The following is a 19,005-nucleotide window of genomic DNA, read 5'->3' as shown; positions in this document are numbered from 1 at the left end:
AGCATTTTGGGTTGTATCCAAACTTAGTAATGCTTACAACAGATCCACTAAATTTAAGGATATTTAAGTTAATCATTATTTCTGTGGGTCTGTTCTAAGCACAGCTACATCTGGACCTAACACTTTACAAATATAGACCAATGGAGTAATACTATGGCAATATTTGAAGAGCTGGACAAGAAATACATAGATAAATAAGTTCCCATAAATATCAAGCATAATATACAATATTGATTCTTTTTCTTTCTTTCATAGTAATGGGATTGAAACCTGGACTGCCCCACACCCTGGATATCTGGGTCCCAATAATATGTGTCCGCCTTACACATAAACTTTGGCTCTGTAGATATAAAACATGAGGAATGGGGGCCTATAACTCTAGGACTTCATTAACTATGCCTTTGAGCAATCTGCTATTAGTCCCTTTAATTAGATCATGTTTCCAATTGGAGTTGGTGTAGATGTTTATTAAAGACTGAGAATTGGAATTAGTTTCTTTACAATTAAAATAAACATTGGAGAACCATTACAGCACTATATGTTTTCATAAAGTAAGAGGACAATATTTAGTTACTTGGAAAAAGTTTACACATGAAACAAATGTTTGTAAGATTAGCTGCGCCTTCAAATTACAGGACGAATCCTCATTATACTGAGTAATTGGCAAACCTCCCTTTAATTGTAAACTCTCCCAATTGTATTCCAGTCTTCAAATTCAGCTTTTATTATGAGTCCAGTGTGGCCTGTTGATGTTTGTGCCTTGGGGCTTTATTTGACAAGGTCTCTCTGAGGTTATGGGCCTTGTGTGTTTGTGGCAACATAAAGTTGTTACCTTCTGACTTAATTAATCCTTAATTGCTCTCTTCTTATTTAATTGGCTGATTAGGACATAGGTTGTGCCTCCTGCACAAAGGTAGTAGATTTCTTCTTAGTTTTACATAGAACAGAATTGTTTGTTTTTCACTTAAACATAGTAAAATGCTATGGATAAATGTATTCTGAATGAAACTGGAAGAAACGATAAAATTATTTTCCAGGTCATCCATCTGTCCATCCATCCATCCATAAGAAAGAAGTTGATTTCATCAGTCATTTAATCATAACTTTTTGAAGCACAGAATCTTGACATAACAGTCTCCCATCCACATCCCCAAGGGGAAATTAAAATGCAGGCAACTATGATGATCCACATACTTGTGGTGTGTGTGTGTGTGTGTGTGTGTCTATCCTATAGAGCAGGTGTACATCACACATTGTGTCTAGTTTGTTAGGGTCAGCTAACAGACACAGAACAGTGATCTGGAAAATGATTGTATGGCTTTGTAGGCTGGACTATGGCTACAGAAAAACATGGATTCCTATCTTCAATTGGCCATAAAGTTCACTGGCCTGACTTTGTCACTGTATAGATGTAGCCTGTCACAGAGGGTTATTATGAGAAATCCCAGTATGCTGACAGCTTTTGTGGTCAAGGTGCTTTGGATGTCCTATGTGGTGAGCCCCCAGTATTTGAAGGCCTCATAGGATTCCCTGGGAGTCTCCACAGTATCACTGGAACTCTGGGAAATGTGGGGCTGCCTGGTCTAGAAAAGGTGGTCCAATTCACAACAGTAGCCCTACTCGAATCAAGAATTCCATATTTACCCTCCCTTGGGGTTAGGTCTTTTGTTGGTAACATGTTTGGTGACTGGTTGTCAGGGATGGATTGGTTTTTTTTTTACTCTCACCTGATTGGCCTTGGGAGCTGAAGATTTTGTAAAATAGGTTTATTAATTGGTTGCCTTTAACACTTATGCAACTTCACTGATCACTGTTAGAATTTTGCTTTACAGTCCCTGAGGTGGAGTAACTCGGACATAGGTTTGTATGTGCATATACAGACCGTCCCAGTGACCAGTTTACATGGCTGAGCTCATAATTAGTTCTGCCCCTTGAGCTGCCATTTTGCACTTAGCTCCTGAAGGTAACCTGAAGGTTGCTTAGCTCTTATATAGTACACATGTTGCCATCTGACAGGCCGGGAGGGCTCATTTTGAATGGTTCATATTAAATTGTAGGCAGTGCTATTTTTCTAGTAAAAGAAGTGCCAGAATTCACCATGAACAGCTCCTTCATTCTCTGAGAATGGCAATGACACCCACCTGAGAGGTGCCAGAACTGAGTCCCAGTGAGTTCTGGCTAATGAAAGCCAGTCTGTTGCTTTCTAACACATATTTAATGTAAAGAACAGATACTTGCAGGCCCTTTAAAACAGTGAAGAACTTTGGCCACAATATTGAGTATGACAGGTAGGTTAGTGTGGGGAGTTGAATGAACTTTTATGGGATGGGGGTTGAAGGGGATGGAGGATTAAAGGAAGGGGGGTTGAAGGAGCTGGAGAGTTTGAGGGCATGGAAAGAACAGTGAGGGGGTGGGGGAGCTGAAGGAGCTGCAAGAGGTGGGGATTGATGGAACTGCAAGGGTATCGGAGAGTTGACAGAATTGTGAGGAGATGATGGTTGAAGGTAAAAAAAAAAAGTAAAGGTAAAGGACCCCTGGGCAGTTAAGTCCAGTCAAAGGCAACTATGGGGTGCAGCACTCATCTCGCTTTCAGGCCGAAGGAGCCAGTGTTTGTCCACAGACAGCTTTCCAGGTCACGTGGTCAGCATGACTAAACCGCTTCTGGCGCAACAGAACAGTATGATGGAAACCAGAGTGCACGGAAACACTGTTCACCTTCCTGCTGCAGCAGTATCTATTTATCTACTTTCACTGGCATGCTTTTGAACTGCTAGGTTGGCAGAAGCTGGGACAGAGCAATGGGAGCTCAATCCATTGCAGGGATTTGAACTGCCAACCTTCTGATCGGCAAGCCCAAGAGGCTCAGTGTTTTAGACCACAGCGCCACCTGATCAGTGAGGGGTTGGCGTAGTTTGGCAAGGTGTAAAGAAAGGGACTTTGATGATGGTGGGGGCAGGCCAGGTTGGCAAGCAATGAGAGCAAGGGTGGTAGCCCCCAGTAGTGTCTATATCAACAATACACACATTTCTTCACATAGTAATCTTGAATATAGCTAGAGGATCATATGGTGGAAAGATTGAACAGAACAAGCAACTGTTTGATCCTACATGAATAAATATTAAGTAGTATCTGCTGTAAGCAATACTAATAATACTTAGTTGTTTAACAATTATGGTGAATAGTTGTAAGCAACTAAAAGAACAGGCTGGAGCCTCTAGTGTCCATTGTAGCCATTTGAAGATTTGAATGTGGCAGATGATTAATGATTTTTTTCAACCCATCAAAGGAATATATATGTATGGTTTTTCTTGGAGATCCTAAACAATTAATCACAGTTATATCTCTAGAGGGTCAATCTCAACAGATGCAAGAAAGGTTGAAAAGCGACTATGGGATGATGAATATGGTGATGATTCTTCCAAACAGCCTGCTTTCCCTGATAAAGGAAAGGTAGAAATCCTCACACTAGGGTGTATTTTAAATAACCCTACCCTTCTAGATTTTTAGTAGTAAGTTTCCTGACCACATTTTCCCTGGTGTTGTACCACAGATATCATCAATTTTTTAATAGTGAGGAACAGATGGAGCACAGAAAGCTTTGTGCATTTATAAAGGTGTTATTTTATAGACAACATGGGATGTTGGGAAAGATGGAGGGCACAAGGAGAAGGGGACGACAGAGGACGAGATGGTTGGATAGTGTTCTTGAAGCTACCAGCATGAGGTTGACCAAACTGTGGGAGGCAGTGGAAGACAGAAGTGCCTGGCGTGCTCTGGTCCATGGGGTCACGAAGAGTCGGACATGACTAAATGACTAAACAACAACAAAACATGGGGTATTAATTTGGGATTGTAGATGACATAGGATATTCTACTGCATTGACTTCAGTTGTGTAGCATAGGCTTTTAAGAAAATGTAGATGTTTGTAAAGGTAGATTATTTTTTAGTGTCCTGCCCAACTATCTATTTAGAATGGAAAAGACACCATTTGTTTCATTCTTCATATGTCACTAATCCCAAAATAATTAAGTCAAGTATCTTAATATTTGTGTTTCTCCCACAGCTCATCTTGGAACATCCACTTGGAACATCCACTAGCATACTAGCAGGAAAAGGTAGCACAAGCGTAGTGCAGGAGACTGTATGGCTTGGACATAGGCTAATGCTGTAGTCTGATACCCTCTTACCTGTGAGAATAGATAAGCATAGGATTTCAGTGTTAGTGAGTCCCTCAAACCTTGATATAAATTATATGGATTATGTATTTCTGAGATGGAATACACATCTACAAAGTTCCTGGAAATAGCCAGCATTTCTGACACTAGAATACATAGTGGTTTCTGCTTCGGAACACATTTGACTGAACTATGACCGTTATGTCCTTCATTCCTCTGCCTAATCATTCTTGGTAGTGGTAAGTATTATCTAGTCATCATGATGTCAGGTAGTGAAATAACTAATATTGGTTATTTATATATTTACTATTGTTTATCAAAATCCTATACCGTCCTTCATCTGAGGATCACAGGGTGTTCAACAATATAAGAACACAAAATATATACCATATTATTAAACCAAAATTACCCTCCATTTAAAATGCCATAGATTATTTAAATAGCCAGATGAGCCTTCCTGGGAGAGTTATGGACATGAGGCATATGACACATGCTGGTTTTAATGTATGTATTGTTGTGAACTTGGAGGGTTAACCTGCATAGTGCCTGAGTCCCATCTAATTTCTGGGGTCCTGGGTCCTGCAAGTGTTAAAAATCCAATGGAGAATTGCACTGTTGACTCAGCCAGGCAATATTCTTGTTGAGTTAGGCCACAAGTATGGTGTATAACAAATGAAGTGGCTTTGTGCTAGAGAGTACCTTGCTGGTAGTGAGTAAAAACAAAGACCAGGGCAGCTGAGTGTGTATGAGCTGGACTAGAAGCAGACAAAAGCCAGAGAGTGAGAGCCATATTTGTTTCCTGTTTGATCCAAGGCTATGAATATGGGAGAAGCATGGCCTTCTGGGGTGCTTAGGTTCAGAATGTATATATGTGTAAACCATATATCATGTAGCCACCACCATCTCTGCTGTCCCTCATTCCAAGGAAACCGAATCCTGGGTAAGTGCCTCAAACTTGCGCCTTTCAGAGATTGGGGTAGCATGCGACAGTATGCATTGGGTTTTTATTGCCTAAAATATTGTAAATTCCTTTGAGTTGTCATAGCAAAAAGCAACTAAGAAATGTAAATAATGATGATTCAATTGAAACTCCAAAAATCACATTACTTTCATATTTTCTAAATGGGGAGCAGGGGTTTGTATCTTGTTCTTCATAGCTTAAAATAATTAGGAAGCACCAAGTGGTATGTATTCTTGCTTGCACATTTCTAAAACATTAGCTGCTTCACATGACCGGGTTAGCTTTCTTGTGCTTGTCTGTGTCTGGAGTGAAGGAAAGTCTTCCATTAGGACTGGTAAGGTGAGCTTACACAGAATATTGCCTGTGCTGCAAAGTTCTTGAGAATTCCTACACCTGGCCCCTTCAAACAGAGGAATGGACTCTTTTTTATATTATTCTTAAAAATGAAGCATTTAGCTTTCTAATAAAATCCTGCTGCTCTGCTTTAACAACAATATCATCCAGAACCATTTGGTGCTCTGCAGGCAATGTTTTGGACAGCTTTGTTTTTGCCAAAGCCCACGGACATAGGGGGAAAGAGCTAAAAGGAGCAAAATAAAACAGAAACTACAAAACAGCAAAGTGGTGTGAGACTTTGTGGGAGACCTGATCTGACTTTATTGGCATCAGACTTCAATTTGAAGAGGAGTAAAGTGCCCTCAAACACCTAACTTTGCTTCATTTTCCAGCCCTCCTCCCAAGTGCTGCTGCAGGCACAATGTTTACTGTCATTATTCACTATCAACATGCATTTGGGTACTATTTATTTACATTTTTTTTCTTATTTAAATTAGATGCAACCTGCTGTGGGAGGAAAAAGAGTTTTTCTGCAATGAGGGAAGAGATCTTGATGATAATGCTTTGAGCTATAAACATGGATGGTAGGAACCAGTCGTCTGTGTCTCAATTCATTTTTGAGCCGTTAACTGATGTACGTTCTATAAAGATCATCCTATTCCTGCTGGTGCTGACGTTGTACCTTATGATCTTGATGGGGAACACTTTCATCATCGTTGCTACTTTAACCAATTCTGCTCTTCATTCCCCCATGTATTTCTTCCTTCGGAATTTATCTTTCTTGGAGATTGGTTACACCTCGACAATAATCCCCAAATGGCTCTCAAATCTTCTGTCGGAAGACATGAGCATCTCATTCATTGGCTGTGCCACACAAATGTATTCTTTGGTTCCCTTGGAATAGCAGAATGTTGCTTGTTGGCCGCCATGGCGTATGATCGCTACGTGGCAATATGTCACCCTTTGCATTACACAGTCATTATGAACAAGACCATTTGTCTGAAGATTTCTGTGGCCTGCTGGCTCATTGGAGTGCTGGTGGTTTTGGTACCAGTAACATTCATATTCACTCTACCTTTCTGTGGGCCCAACAGGATCAACCACTTCTTCTGTGACCTTCCACCACTTCTGAGTCTTGCCTGTTCAGACACTTTTAAGAATGAGATCATAATGTTCACTGTCACTGTAGTCTTCATAATGCTACCCTTTATGCTTATTCTCATCTCCTACACCCATATCCTCCTTACTATCATGAAGATGTCCTCTGCTACCAGCAGAAGCAAAGCCTTCTCCACTTGTTCTTCTCACATCACAGTGGTAACTCTGTTCTATGGAGCTGGAGTTTTAGCATATTTAAGACCTAAATCTGATTATTCAATGGAAACTGGCAGAGTGCTCTCGTTTTTTTACACTGTTGTGTGCCCTATGATGAACCCTTTAATCTATAGCCTCAGGAACAAAGAAGTGAAAGATTATCTGAAGAGGCTGATGGTCAGAAAAAATATTTTTTCTAGATTGTAAAGTTAATTCTACCTTTTCTTTACTATTCTATGTCATACCTAAGTATTGCAGGTCCTTAGAATCTGTATGTATACAGAATTATACACATTGGGGGGGGGGAAGGAAAGGAGGAAACAAACAAACAAACAAAACAACACTGAAAGCAATGATAGAATCCAGGTGGAGAAAGTTTTTAAAATATAAAATATAAAAATTGATTTCAGCCAGAGAATTTGGTGCTTGGTTTTTTGTTTTGTTTTGTTATGTCATTTAAATAAATGAGACATAAACTTGATTTGGTTTACCTGGAGTGTGCTCTAAATGAAATATACAACTATCTTGCTACAACAGCTCCACTGGTCTGTTTCTGAGGATGGTATGGGAACTTCAGTTGGTGCAGAAAGGAGTCCTTAAAACGATAATAGGCAGGCTAAGACATATCTTGCATATCAAGCATGAACGTTGATGGGGTTGTTTGTAATTTTGTTCCTTCTAACAGTTAGACATTGTAAATGCAATATTTGTTTTAATGGTTTCTATCATTTCCTTAGACATTGGTTAAGAAACTATGACCCTTCAGATGATGAATAATTGCCACCATCCATGACCATTAGCTATGCTGATTGAGGCTGAGTGGAACAGGTGGATGAATGACTAGACAAAATAAAAAAGTGTGTTCTGTCATGACTTCCATAAAGAATCACACGAACTGCAATTTGGTGAGAAAGACACAGAGAACTTTTCTACTAGAAATTTCATTTCTTCTCAAAGAACTAGAAATCCCCATGGTGCTCTAGAAGAGGTAATGGCCTGTCAATCATTAGCACAGTTCTGATGTGTCAGCCCTACAAATCTTGTGGCAAGCAAGTAATGTTTTTGAGGGGTTTGCAGTGGTGTAACAAAAAATCCCCCCTTTTACCATTCTCCATCAATTAAGGAGAACAGAAATTGCCTTCAGACACAAACAAAACTCAAACCTATGACTAGCTAGAATTAATTGCTTGCTGTAGATGTCTAGTAGGCTTGCTCTTTGCCATCACTGTCTTGCCTGCCCTTTCCACCTGCACAGGGCCTGGACTTTCTTGAAATGGAGGAATGTCAAAGATTGGAACAATTTCCAAGGGGGGAGTGCAGGAAAAGCAAAAGCCCTCTCTCACACACAAATGGACATACAGGGGCACGCAGCCATAGAAAAGACAAGCACTCATAAAAGGAGGAGGGGAAGGGAAAAAAGACAATAATTTATGTTTCAGCTACTCTTACTTAAAAGCAAGGAGCATTCCTGAGAAATCCAGAAGCCCACACAATGTGGAAGTCAACTCAATCCATTTACATTGCCTTTCCTTAATAACTCTCATTTCCCCTCTGCATTCATTTCCTCTAACACTGATCCTCAATTATATCACAGAGCACTTTGCTCACTACTAAGTGTGTTTCAGTTGGCATCACCTGCAGGATACAATAATTTGCCTTGTCCCAAAAACACTCCAGTGATGCATAATGCATTTGGTATCTCATGTTTAAGTACACCTCTCTTTGACAGCTGAAGCACCACACCTAACCATGGAGCTTTGTTAGTGCCTGAAAACAAACAATGAGAGTTCACAAAGGGCAATGGGAGGCCTTTGAACATGAAAATAAACAGTGCCATTGAGGGTCATGCACACTGATTTTGGAGGGAAATAACCCAAAGGATATTGGGAAAAATCACCCCCAAATAGCAGCAAGACACTCAAGGGTTCTCGGAAACAATGTGGAAGTTAAAAATGGCAAGGCTTGTTTTGCAAAAAGTGCTTGACCTGCTGCTGTCAAGGGTGGACTTTGGTCTTTCAAATTCAGTGGCACCCTGTGTGAAGTTAAAATTTGGTCCCGCCCCTCTTGTACCTCTCGCCTTCTGTTCTGCTCACTTCACTTCAACATAGTTACAACAGTCTGTGGTGCCCCCTAGGCTTGGCGCACAATGCAGAAGAACTGGTCCCACTTCCCTAAATCCGCTACAGAGATCCAGTGTGGTGTAGTGGTTAAGAGCGGTGGACTCGTAATCTGGGGAACTGGGTTCACGTCTCCACTCCTCCACATGCAGCTGCTGGGTGATCTTGGGCTAGTCACACTTCTTTAAAGTCTCTCAGCCCCACTCACCTCACAGAGTGTTTGTTGTGGGGGAGGAAGGGAAAGGAGAATGTTAGCAGCTTTGAGACTCCTTCGTGTAGTGATAAAGCGGGATATCAAATCCAAACTCTTCACAGCTGCTTTAGTGGCTGCTGTAAAGTATGCAGAATTGCGGGGAGGGGGGGAGGTTTAGTCTCTGTGGGTCATGAAAACCTCCTGTGGCCAAATATGGGCCACGAGATAGCCATACCTGATTTACATACAGATTACTAGCCCACCCGTTTTGTTTCTATACTAGCGCAGCTTGCAATAATTTAAAATCACAATGTGAATAAATATGTATAATAAAAAAGAAAGAGTTATTTTATTTGATTACATGAGGGGATGGGATATCACAGTTTGGGATGGACGCATCACTGTGTATACAGTGTCCTTGTATGGAGAGGGGGAAAGATATCTGGGTACATGTCAGCAGCCATTGCCACCGCTCCCCCCGCCCCCCTCATACACATCCCCAGGAAGTCACTGCACATTATGACCACTTTCAGGCCGTCACAGAGCTGTTCTTAATGATACAGTGGTTGATTGTGAGAATGAAGACCAGGGAAGACCTTAGAGTGCCATAACACACAATTCTTTGTAAACAGCAACACTTGGGGGAATCACTTCCTTTACTATGATTCTATAGTCCAGAGGTTTGAGCACATTTGGGGTGCTCAAACATTATTTTGTTAAATGTCTCCCAAGACTCCATCAATTTGGTGGTGGTGGTAGTAAAATCATTTGATGAATGGAGTGCAGGCAATAGATCTTCCTTCTCAGTTGATTTGCATGGATCATCTTGTGAAGCAGAGACTATATCCACCTCTCCCTCATGTGCATGCGCACACACACACGTGTGTGTGAGAGAGTGAGTAGGGCTGGCTATGTTCCCACGGTAGAACCTAGTCTGCAATATTAGACTATGCTGGTTAAGGACTGTTTCTCAGTGCCCATGCTATGCAGGCCAAAGCTCCGAGGTTCAAACCACAGCATCTCCAGGTAGGGCTGGGGAAAGACTCCTATGTGAGACCCTGGAGAGCCAGTCTGTGTAGGCTGTAGTGAGCTAAAGGGCCCAATGTTCCAATATGGTGTGATGCAGCTTCATATGTTCGTATGTAAGTGAATCATACAGTAACTAGCATTTTAGAAGGAATGTCATTGAGTTTTTGACTAGGTAGACATTGGTGCATGATGTGGTGGTTGCATAGCACAGAAAGAGGTGATGTAATCAACAGAGATATTCTCCCTTCTGCTTTTAATTGGCACCTCCCATTTGATCAAGTAAACGTGAATATAATGAGAACAAAGATAAACTGATTCTCTGTTTGCTCTCTTGCCTCCCTTCCACTCCAGAGTAGGAAAGCCCCGACTCTGACTAACTTTCTGCTCCCTTCAATTTGAGCAGAGCTACTTTTGATCCTTCCTGGGTAGTCTGTAACAGGAAATGCTTGTGGTGAGACGGGCCAGTGGAGATTGGAGACTCAAGAGAGACGGAACAAGTAAGCATCCATGTAGTTTAACAAGTTTAAAGTAATTTCACTAGATCACTTTTGGGGGGAGGAAAATAGCTTTTTACAAAGTATATATGTAAGTGCTTATGCTCCTGGGATATGATGTGAAGCCACATGAGTCCACCACCTTGTTGAAGCAAGGCAGGTCTGGTCAGCAACTTTGTGAGTGGCCACCTGAACATTTTGCATGCATTGGCCAGTACACCTGAAGGGAGGAATAAGTTAATTTCTTAAGGAGTAATTGCCTGTCCACATGCTTTCCCTTAAATCTCCAAAAGTAAAAGGGCCAGAGACATGATTTTACAAATTAAAATTAAACATTCAGGGAGAGGGTCTGGAATATTTCTAAAAGGGTCAAAGCTGTTCTTGTAGCTACAATAACATTTCCTTCCCTGCTCCATTTCCAATACTTGATTGGACTTTGCCTCTCCAGACTCTCAGGTTAAAGAACTTGGATGTGGTTCCTGGTGCCCCTCATCTCCCTCATCTGCATTCTTGGGTCTTTGCTCATGTATTTCATTTTCACCTAGCTTTGTCATCATTTTAAGCAGAGGCGGGGCAACCATCTCTCAGGGATTCTGCACTTGTATCCTTCATTGTGCATTCTACATTGTACCTCCTGCACTGAGCAGAAGGTTGAAACAAATGACCTCCAAGGTTACTTCCAAGGTCACTCCCGACTGTTATAATTCTGTAGTTCTGTGATACTTTGACACACACCAGACCTGCGCCCTTGGCAGTGGCCAGCCTAGCCAACCCCTAGGTATGACCACTAACAGATAAAAGCATAATGTTTCCAACATTCATTATTGGGCTACAGAAAAGCCTCTTACCACCATGGTGATCAAGGTGGGTAACAAAATTCAGACATACAGTAAAACATTTATAAACGGATCATAACAAAAACATAAACAGCCAAGCAGATAACTAAAACAGAATCAGCATAAAATGCCAAACTTAATGAAAAGCCAACCTAAACTGCATTCTCTTCACTTAGCCGGGTAGTAGAAAGTAAAAAATATATAGGGCAGCTGCGAGGAGCAGTTGAAAAACCAGGGAGTAGCTACAGAAGTTCTGCTCATGGCTCCAAAACAATCCAGCACCCACTTACATTAGGATGGGGAGAAGAGCCTCTTCACCAGATTTTAGGGTGTGGGCATGGATTTTCTATATAGGCCTACATCATAAAATAATAAATGTCTGCACACTCTAGCAAAGGAACGGGAAAGCTGCACACACACACTCTTGATGCTGTTGGACTCCAGTTCCCATCTTCCTTGACATTTACTCATAGCGGTTCGTGCTGATAGGACCTGGAGTACAACAACATCTGAAGAGCCACAGGTTCTGCATCCCCATGCTGGCAGCTTTGAAGAAAACAATATGTGAGTAGGGGAAGTACGGTATATAGAAATTTTGCTTGCACTGGTTAATGTGTCTTCTCTGTCATGACAATCTCTTTAGACCAAATATGGCACAAGAAAATCACACTGCATTTTCTGACTTCATTCTCCTTGGATACTCAGATCTCCCAGATCTCCAAGCTTTGCTCTTTCTGGTGTTCCTATTCATCTATACAGAAATTCTGATAGGAAATGGACTAATCATCTGCATTACTGAAACTGACCTTGCCCTTCACACCCCGATGTATTTCTTCTTGAAGAACCTGTCTTTTCTGGAGATCTGCTACACCTCAGTCACCCTTCCAAAGATGCTGGTCAATTTCATTGTGGAAAACAAGAGCATTTCATTCTATGGCTGTGCTGCCCAGATCTATTTCTTGCTTTTACTAGGAGGCACTGAGTGCTTGCTTCTCGCTGCCATGGCTTATGACCGATATGTGGCCATCTGTAACCCTTTACATTATAAACTCATCATGAGCAAGCAATTCTGTTTAGGTCTCATTGCTGGAGCATTGGCTGTCAATATGCCAATACACGTAGGACAGACCTATCTAGTGTTCATTCTGCCCTTTTGTGACTCTCATGAAATCAACAGTTTATTCTGCGATATCCCCCCATTGCTTGAGTTGGCCTGTGCTGACACCAACATTAATAAAGCAAGTGTGTTTGTAGCTGCCATGCTTTTGATAATCATGCCCTTTTTCCTTATCCTTGCCTCTTATGTCAAAATAATCTCTGCTATTCTGAAGATGCCTTCAGCGGAAAGTCGGAAGAAAGTGTTTTCTACTTGTTCCTCACACATCATTGTGGTATCTCTCTTTTATGGCTCAGCAATTATTGTATATTTGAGTCCTAGGTCAAAGGAGACAGAAGACATTAATAAGTTGCTTTCCTTGTTGTATACCATTTTAGTTCCTATGTGTAACCCAATCATATATAGCCTGAGAAACAGGGAAGTGAAGGCTTCCCTGGTGAAATTGCTGAGCAAAAAAATGTGATACAATGTTTTGAATGTACTCAAAATATTTTGTTGTTGCCAAAACAGTTTCAGAAAATAAAATTGTCATCATCTGGGGCAGTATAATAGCATCCTAAATTTTAGAAAGCCATAATGGTATATTTTTTTCAGAATGATAATAAGGAAGATTAGGGTTGCCATATGTCCTCTTTTTTTCCAGGCCACATCCTGAGTCTGGAAAAAGAGTCATCATAGCGATCCATAGTTAAAAGTAGAAGTCTGCAAATGTGCCATCTTTTTTTTGCTCTTCAGAATATGGCAACCCTACCTGAAATTTATACTTCTTTCCCCCGCTTCCCCCCAAAAGTGGCAGGCAACAATTAAACTTGTTGGGCACTTTAGCAACTGTTTTTCACTCCCCTAGCCCTTGCATTCCATGCCTCTACCACATCCCTGCTTCTGGCAATATGATTTGTGACCTTTCCATACCCATTGTTTCTCAGCTATACAACTCAATGGCTTGTCTTTCCACCAAGGGTTGCTAAGGTAGCAAAGAACAATAAAAAATAAAATTGTTTCTGATTAAAATATAAAGAGGAATTGCAATAAAACAGAGTTTGATGTGGACAGAAAGGGCCCTTTCAGTTTTATCATTCATCTCCTGTGATGGTTCACCAAACACCTCCTTCATGGAGACATTTGGGGGAGATTGATGGATGGATTTACTCAGTGCTTTTTTTCTATATATATATATAAAATGTTTAGGGGTACTCTCATTTTGACTCAAGGAAATCAACATTTTATAGAGATAGACCGGGGGGGGGGGAGAAGGAAGTTCCACTGAAGCAGTCTCTGGGGTGGCCTTTTGCTGCCTGGAATAATTATCACTGGACAGTTGATGGTACATGGTCCTGTGTGTTGTTGAGGGAGGGCAGTTTAGCTGGAAGAAGCTCTGAGGTGGTCATTGTCTGCCTCTCTCTTTCTCCAGAAATTATTCCCATGGGAAGTTGATGGGAGGGTGTTTGAATAGGTGAAGCACATTTATTTTAAGGCTATTTAATTTGCTTTGAAAATTGACATGATTACAAACGTATGTGTACCCTTACTTCTGGGTAACCTATATCAAGGCTGCTAGATTTCTCACATCAGAGTTAGATTTTTCAGGAAAAGTTGCCTAAAGAAACCGCTTCCTATTGCCAAAATTTAATTAGACGTTTTCTAATGAAAGTCCATTACAGTTGAGACAATTTCCCTAGATAACGCCCACAATTGCATTTCTAAATATGTGTATGTATACAAATATATAATTGCATATCATTTTTAAATGTCTTTCTTAAACTTATCCCTTTGGATTAACATAACTGTCAAATGTATTTAAAATATCTAAATGGCTGGTTTGTAACATGTACATTCAGAATGAGTTGCTTTTCTCTTTGAGCAAAATGATGAATTCTTATGGACCCCCAGGGAAATAAAATGTTGAAATGAAACTCTTTATTCACAACACAGGTAAGATGATACTTTTGTTCTGTTTAACTGTATATTTGCATCAGGATTTCAGAAGTGTTTTCAATCACTCTGAGTCTTTTTCTTTTCTTTTCCATTTCACATACCTTATAGACAAGTAGATTCTTTATGCTGTGTTCTTCAAGCTTCCAAACGTATGCACATTTCTCTGGGCATAGAGCTCACAGAACTAAATATTTATTTATCTATCTATTTAAAACATGTATATGCTGCCCTTAAGTGAAAAGACTCTCTTAAGGCATCTTCCATAGAATGCCAATATGCCACACAATCAGAAACAAATTAATAAAACAGTCTTTCAGCAAATATTAAAAGAAAGAAACATCCAGTTCAGAATTAAACCAGAACTATAATTAAGACCAGACATAGCCAAAAGCGTGATATTCCCTTTTTAAAAGTAGTTAAAACAATTTGTATTTTGTAGCACCTGTAACAATGCCAGTTCAGCAGATTGAAGCAGTTGTTTCAAAAACTAGTTGTCATGATGGTTTCTTTATTTTGACTTTATTATAAAAAATATTTCTAAAATACATAGATTGGGGTAGAAAGAACAGCAGAATAATACAAACAGGGATAAGAAACACCCCACCACTGTTCCCTCATTCTAAATGAATCCCTTAGTGTAATTATACTTCACTTGTCTATCTTACCGATCTGGATATGGGTAGAAAAATGAGTCTTTTATATAGCAATGCAAGCAAGGAAACATCATGGTTCATTCCATCGTTGAAGGAAAGCTTGTGACATATTCAGCTGTTGTTCACACATTGAGATACAAGCCCTAAGTGGATGCCAGACCACATGAAAGTCCAGTAGCTTAGATTTTCCTTTGACTAGTTTCAGTGTAAAAATCAATTTCTTTGCTATTGTTTTATCTATTTGACCAAGCATCAATTGTTTACTCTTTCTCTAATTTTGAATTTTTAGCTACCTCCATCCATGCTGCCACTTAAGTTATTTAGATATTTCTAAACCATACTTCCTTAGGAAATATATGTAACAATGCTGTAGCAATGTGCTGGACAGCATAAGCAGTGGGAGCGAATATTTCCCCTCCTGTTAGAAGCTGACCTTCCTGCAATTGCATTCCCCCATCTTCCAATTCAGACCAGCCCCTGACACAGGCCCAGTTTGGATCCAACTCCTGCAGCAACTCTTGTCAGGGCTGCAGATGCAGCCATGGCTCCATTAATCCCTGCCATCATGTAAAGCCCAACCAAGAAGCAACTGAAGTTGGAATTGTGACCTAAGGCTGGTCTTGTAACGTTTATTGTTGCATGTTGCCCCTTTTATTTTTAAGGGTGCATGAAATACTTGCATCCACAAGAGAAGACGACATTGGAAAGTAGCGTAGGAGTGACAGTGGGAACAACAAAAAAATGAATAAATCTGTATGGCATCTACAGACCTCCAGACACTGTTTTGGATGGCAAGTGACAGAATAGCAATGAATAATTAAAGGCAAAAATTCTGTTCTTAGGTCAAATGCCAGTTAAAATAAATATTTGAAATATTTAAATATGTAAAGAGGAATGTAATATTAATAATGTTCATTTTGTAAACTCATAATTGAGCAATTTATCTTAGCTATGTGAAATTTTGTTCTGTTCTGGAGAATAGAACTTTTTTCTATGTTAGAATATGGATTCCCAAGACTGATAAAATGGGGTTGTGTGGAAGCCAATGTACAGAATGTGCACATAGAAAGATTGAATCTGCACAACCCATGAAGCTTACAAGACCTCAGCATAAAAATGTCCTCAGTTTTGTGATCAAATAATCAGATAAAGCATGATATGTCAGAATTTTTAGTACAGGATTATTAATTCAGAAGCTTTATATCTAAACTTTCTACTTAACAACACAGTCCTCAGATGAACTAATAACATTCAAGACACAGTAAAACAATCAACAGTAAAGCAGTTAAATACATACAACCATACCAACAGCCACAAAAGCATGGCAGGTAACTAAAACACAATCAGCCAAATGTCCTAAACTTAATGGAAAGCCACCAGGAACAAAATTATTTTCATGTGGCATGGGGAAGAAAGCTAAAAATAGGGAAGATGGAATGAACAGCTGGGGCTTACAGAAAGAAGCATTTTTACCACTGCGGGTTAACCAAGCATGCACCTATGTCAGGATGCAGAGAATGGCCACCACAACAAATACTTGAGTGTGGGCATGAATTTTGTTTCTGGGCTTACATGACACAATGATTGATAAATATGGAATTTGTAGTAGCTGAGGTTTTGATAAGGGGAACTGTAAAACAATTTTGTTTTTTTCTGTCATTATCATCTCTTCAGACTAAAGGGATCCAAATATGGCACGAGATAATCACACTGCGTTTTCTGACTTCATTCTCCTTGGATACTCAAATCTCCCAGATCTCCAAGGTTTGCTCTTTTCTGTGTTCCTGATCACATATTCAGGCATTCTAATTGGAAATGGACTAATCATTTATGTTACAATATCTGACCCTACCCTTCATACTCCTATGTATTTCTTTTTGAGGAACCTGTCTTTCCTGGAGATCTGCTACACCTCAGTCACTGTGCCGAATATGGCGGCCAATTTAGTGGCAGAAAAGAGCAACATTTCTTTCATTGGCTGTGCTGCCCAGATCTACTTCCTACTTATACTAGGAGGCACAGAGTGCTTCCTATTGACTGCCATGGCTTATGACCGATATGTAGCCATATGTAACCCCTTGTATTATAAGCTCATCATGAACAAGCAATTCTGTTTGGTACTCATCACTGGATCATTGGCTGTCAACATGTCCATACATGCAGGACAAATATATCTAGTGTTCACCTTGCCCTTTTGTGACTCTCATGAAATTAATAACTTATTCTGTGATGTACCCCCACTGCTTGATCTGGCCTGCGCTGACACCAATGTTAACCAGTTAATTGTGTTTGCAGCTGCCGTAGTTTTCTTGATCATCCCATTTTCCCTTATCTTTGCTTCTTATGTGAAAATAATTTCTGCTATTCTGAAGATGCCTTCAGCAGACGGTCGGAAGAAAGTGTTCTCCACTTGCTCCTCACACCTTATTGTCGTATCTCTCTTTTATGGCTCAGCAACTATTGTATATTTGAGTCCTAGGTCAAAGGAGACAGAAGACATTAATAAGTTGCTATCCTTGTTCTATACCATTTTAGTTCCTATGTGTAACCCAATCATCTATAGCCTGAGAAACAGGGAAGTGAAAGTGTCCCTGAGAAAATTGCTGGGTAGAAAAATGTGATACTACAGAATAGTAGTATTCTAACACCAAAGACATTTCAGTGGCAAGGAGAGATTACAGATATTGAAGGAGAAGATTCCAGAAACAAGTGGGGGCTCCAACATATGTGGGAGGGGGCTATGACAGATTACCCCTGAAGAAATGTCACTCTTGACAGAGAAAGCGATTCCCACCTCTAAGGTGAATCGAATTATAATGTATTAAGTTCAATGTGCTTAAATTTTCAGTGTCACTGTAAAACAGCAATGTTCTGTGTTTTCCATGCAGCCATTCTTCAGCTGTAATCCTTTGCAATTTTACCATACAAAGCATATCTGCTTAGAAGTAGAACTCATTAGGGTCAACAGACTTTAGAGTCCTGTGCATAGTTATGTTGGTAGAGCATGAGACTCTTAATCTCAGGATTGTGGCAGGTTCAAGTCCCACACCGGGCAAAAGATTCCTACATTGCAAGGGGTTGAACTGGATGACTCTCATGGTCCTTTCCAACTCTGTAGTTCTTTGAGTCTGTGACTTATTCCCATTTATTTTTTAAAAATAGGATTTCAGTCTAAATAAATAAATGTTTTGTCTTTTCATTAAAAAATACATGAAGCTCCCTTGGCTGAAACCTGCAAGCACTCCCTTCAGTATTGAAACCCACAGCAACTGGCACACATTAAGCAAACCAACCTAAGGGTTGACTGAAAGATGAACACACATGCACACTTTACATTCAGATACAAAATCTGAGGAATTCTGGATCTTCAATATCTTCCAAAAGAACAATGACAGCACAACAATATTTGGGATGCGTGCCCTAACGTAATGATTCTCAAACATAAAGCAAGACGTGAACCTGTACACATCACTAGATAACACGCCATTATGCAACAAACCATGGTCGCAGTAAAATAACTTCTTTAGAAAGTATTGTGTTTGAGGTCATGCAAAAATTCCATCTCTGATAATCAAAGTAGGGTTAAGGAAAAAAGGGTATCTTGAAGTTATTCATACTATTTGTGAGTAGTGAAGGGGGTCGGGAGCACTTCACCAAATACGATTAGCGGGCTTGACATTCTACAATGATTAGTGTGGGGTGAAAAAAAAACATTAGCAGCAAACTCTTCTGAAAATGTTGACTTTCTTAGGCTGCAGTCCAAGTATGAGGGAAAGGGTGGAGCCTGTCTACCTTATCCAATATCCATCTGGACTCTTGCTGCAAAGATGAAAATGAAAGCACC

General features: G+C 40.1%; 2 protein-coding genes and 1 pseudogene across 3 annotated transcripts; all 3 read left to right on the top strand.

Moving 5' to 3' along the window:
• Positions 1 to 6,050: 6,050 nt before the first annotated feature.
• On the top strand, positions 6,051 to 6,994 carry LOC309516600 (olfactory receptor 10A4-like; annotated as a pseudogene). Its single transcript has one exon. The product of its transcript is annotated as an olfactory receptor 10A4-like (transcript).
• Positions 6,995 to 12,106: 5,112 nt separating this feature from the next.
• On the top strand, positions 12,107 to 13,036 carry LOC309517285 (olfactory receptor 10A7-like; the record flags this gene model as incomplete). Its single annotated transcript, XM_082196426.1, has 1 exon — positions 12,107 to 13,036. One exon carries the CDS (start codon positions 12,107 to 12,109, stop codon positions 13,034 to 13,036), a length of 930 nt encoding a protein of 309 aa, XP_082052552.1.
• A 3,816-nt stretch (positions 13,037 to 16,852) lies between these two features.
• On the top strand, positions 16,853 to 17,782 carry LOC309517286 (olfactory receptor 10AG1-like; the record flags this gene model as incomplete). The annotated part of the gene is made up of 1 exon (XM_082196427.1): positions 16,853 to 17,782. The coding sequence occupies one exon, from the start codon at positions 16,853 to 16,855 to the stop codon at positions 17,780 to 17,782; it is 930 nt and encodes a 309-aa protein (XP_082052553.1).
• Positions 17,783 to 19,005: the final 1,223 nt, after the last annotated feature.

Source organism: Podarcis vaucheri, assembly GCF_965113315.1.
Source record: "Podarcis vaucheri genome assembly, chromosome: 13".
Lineage (NCBI taxonomy): Eukaryota > Metazoa > Chordata > Lepidosauria > Squamata > Lacertidae > Podarcis > Podarcis vaucheri.
The sequence above is the reverse complement of the archived record's forward strand: the minus strand, read 5'-3'. Positions and strand labels throughout refer to the sequence as shown.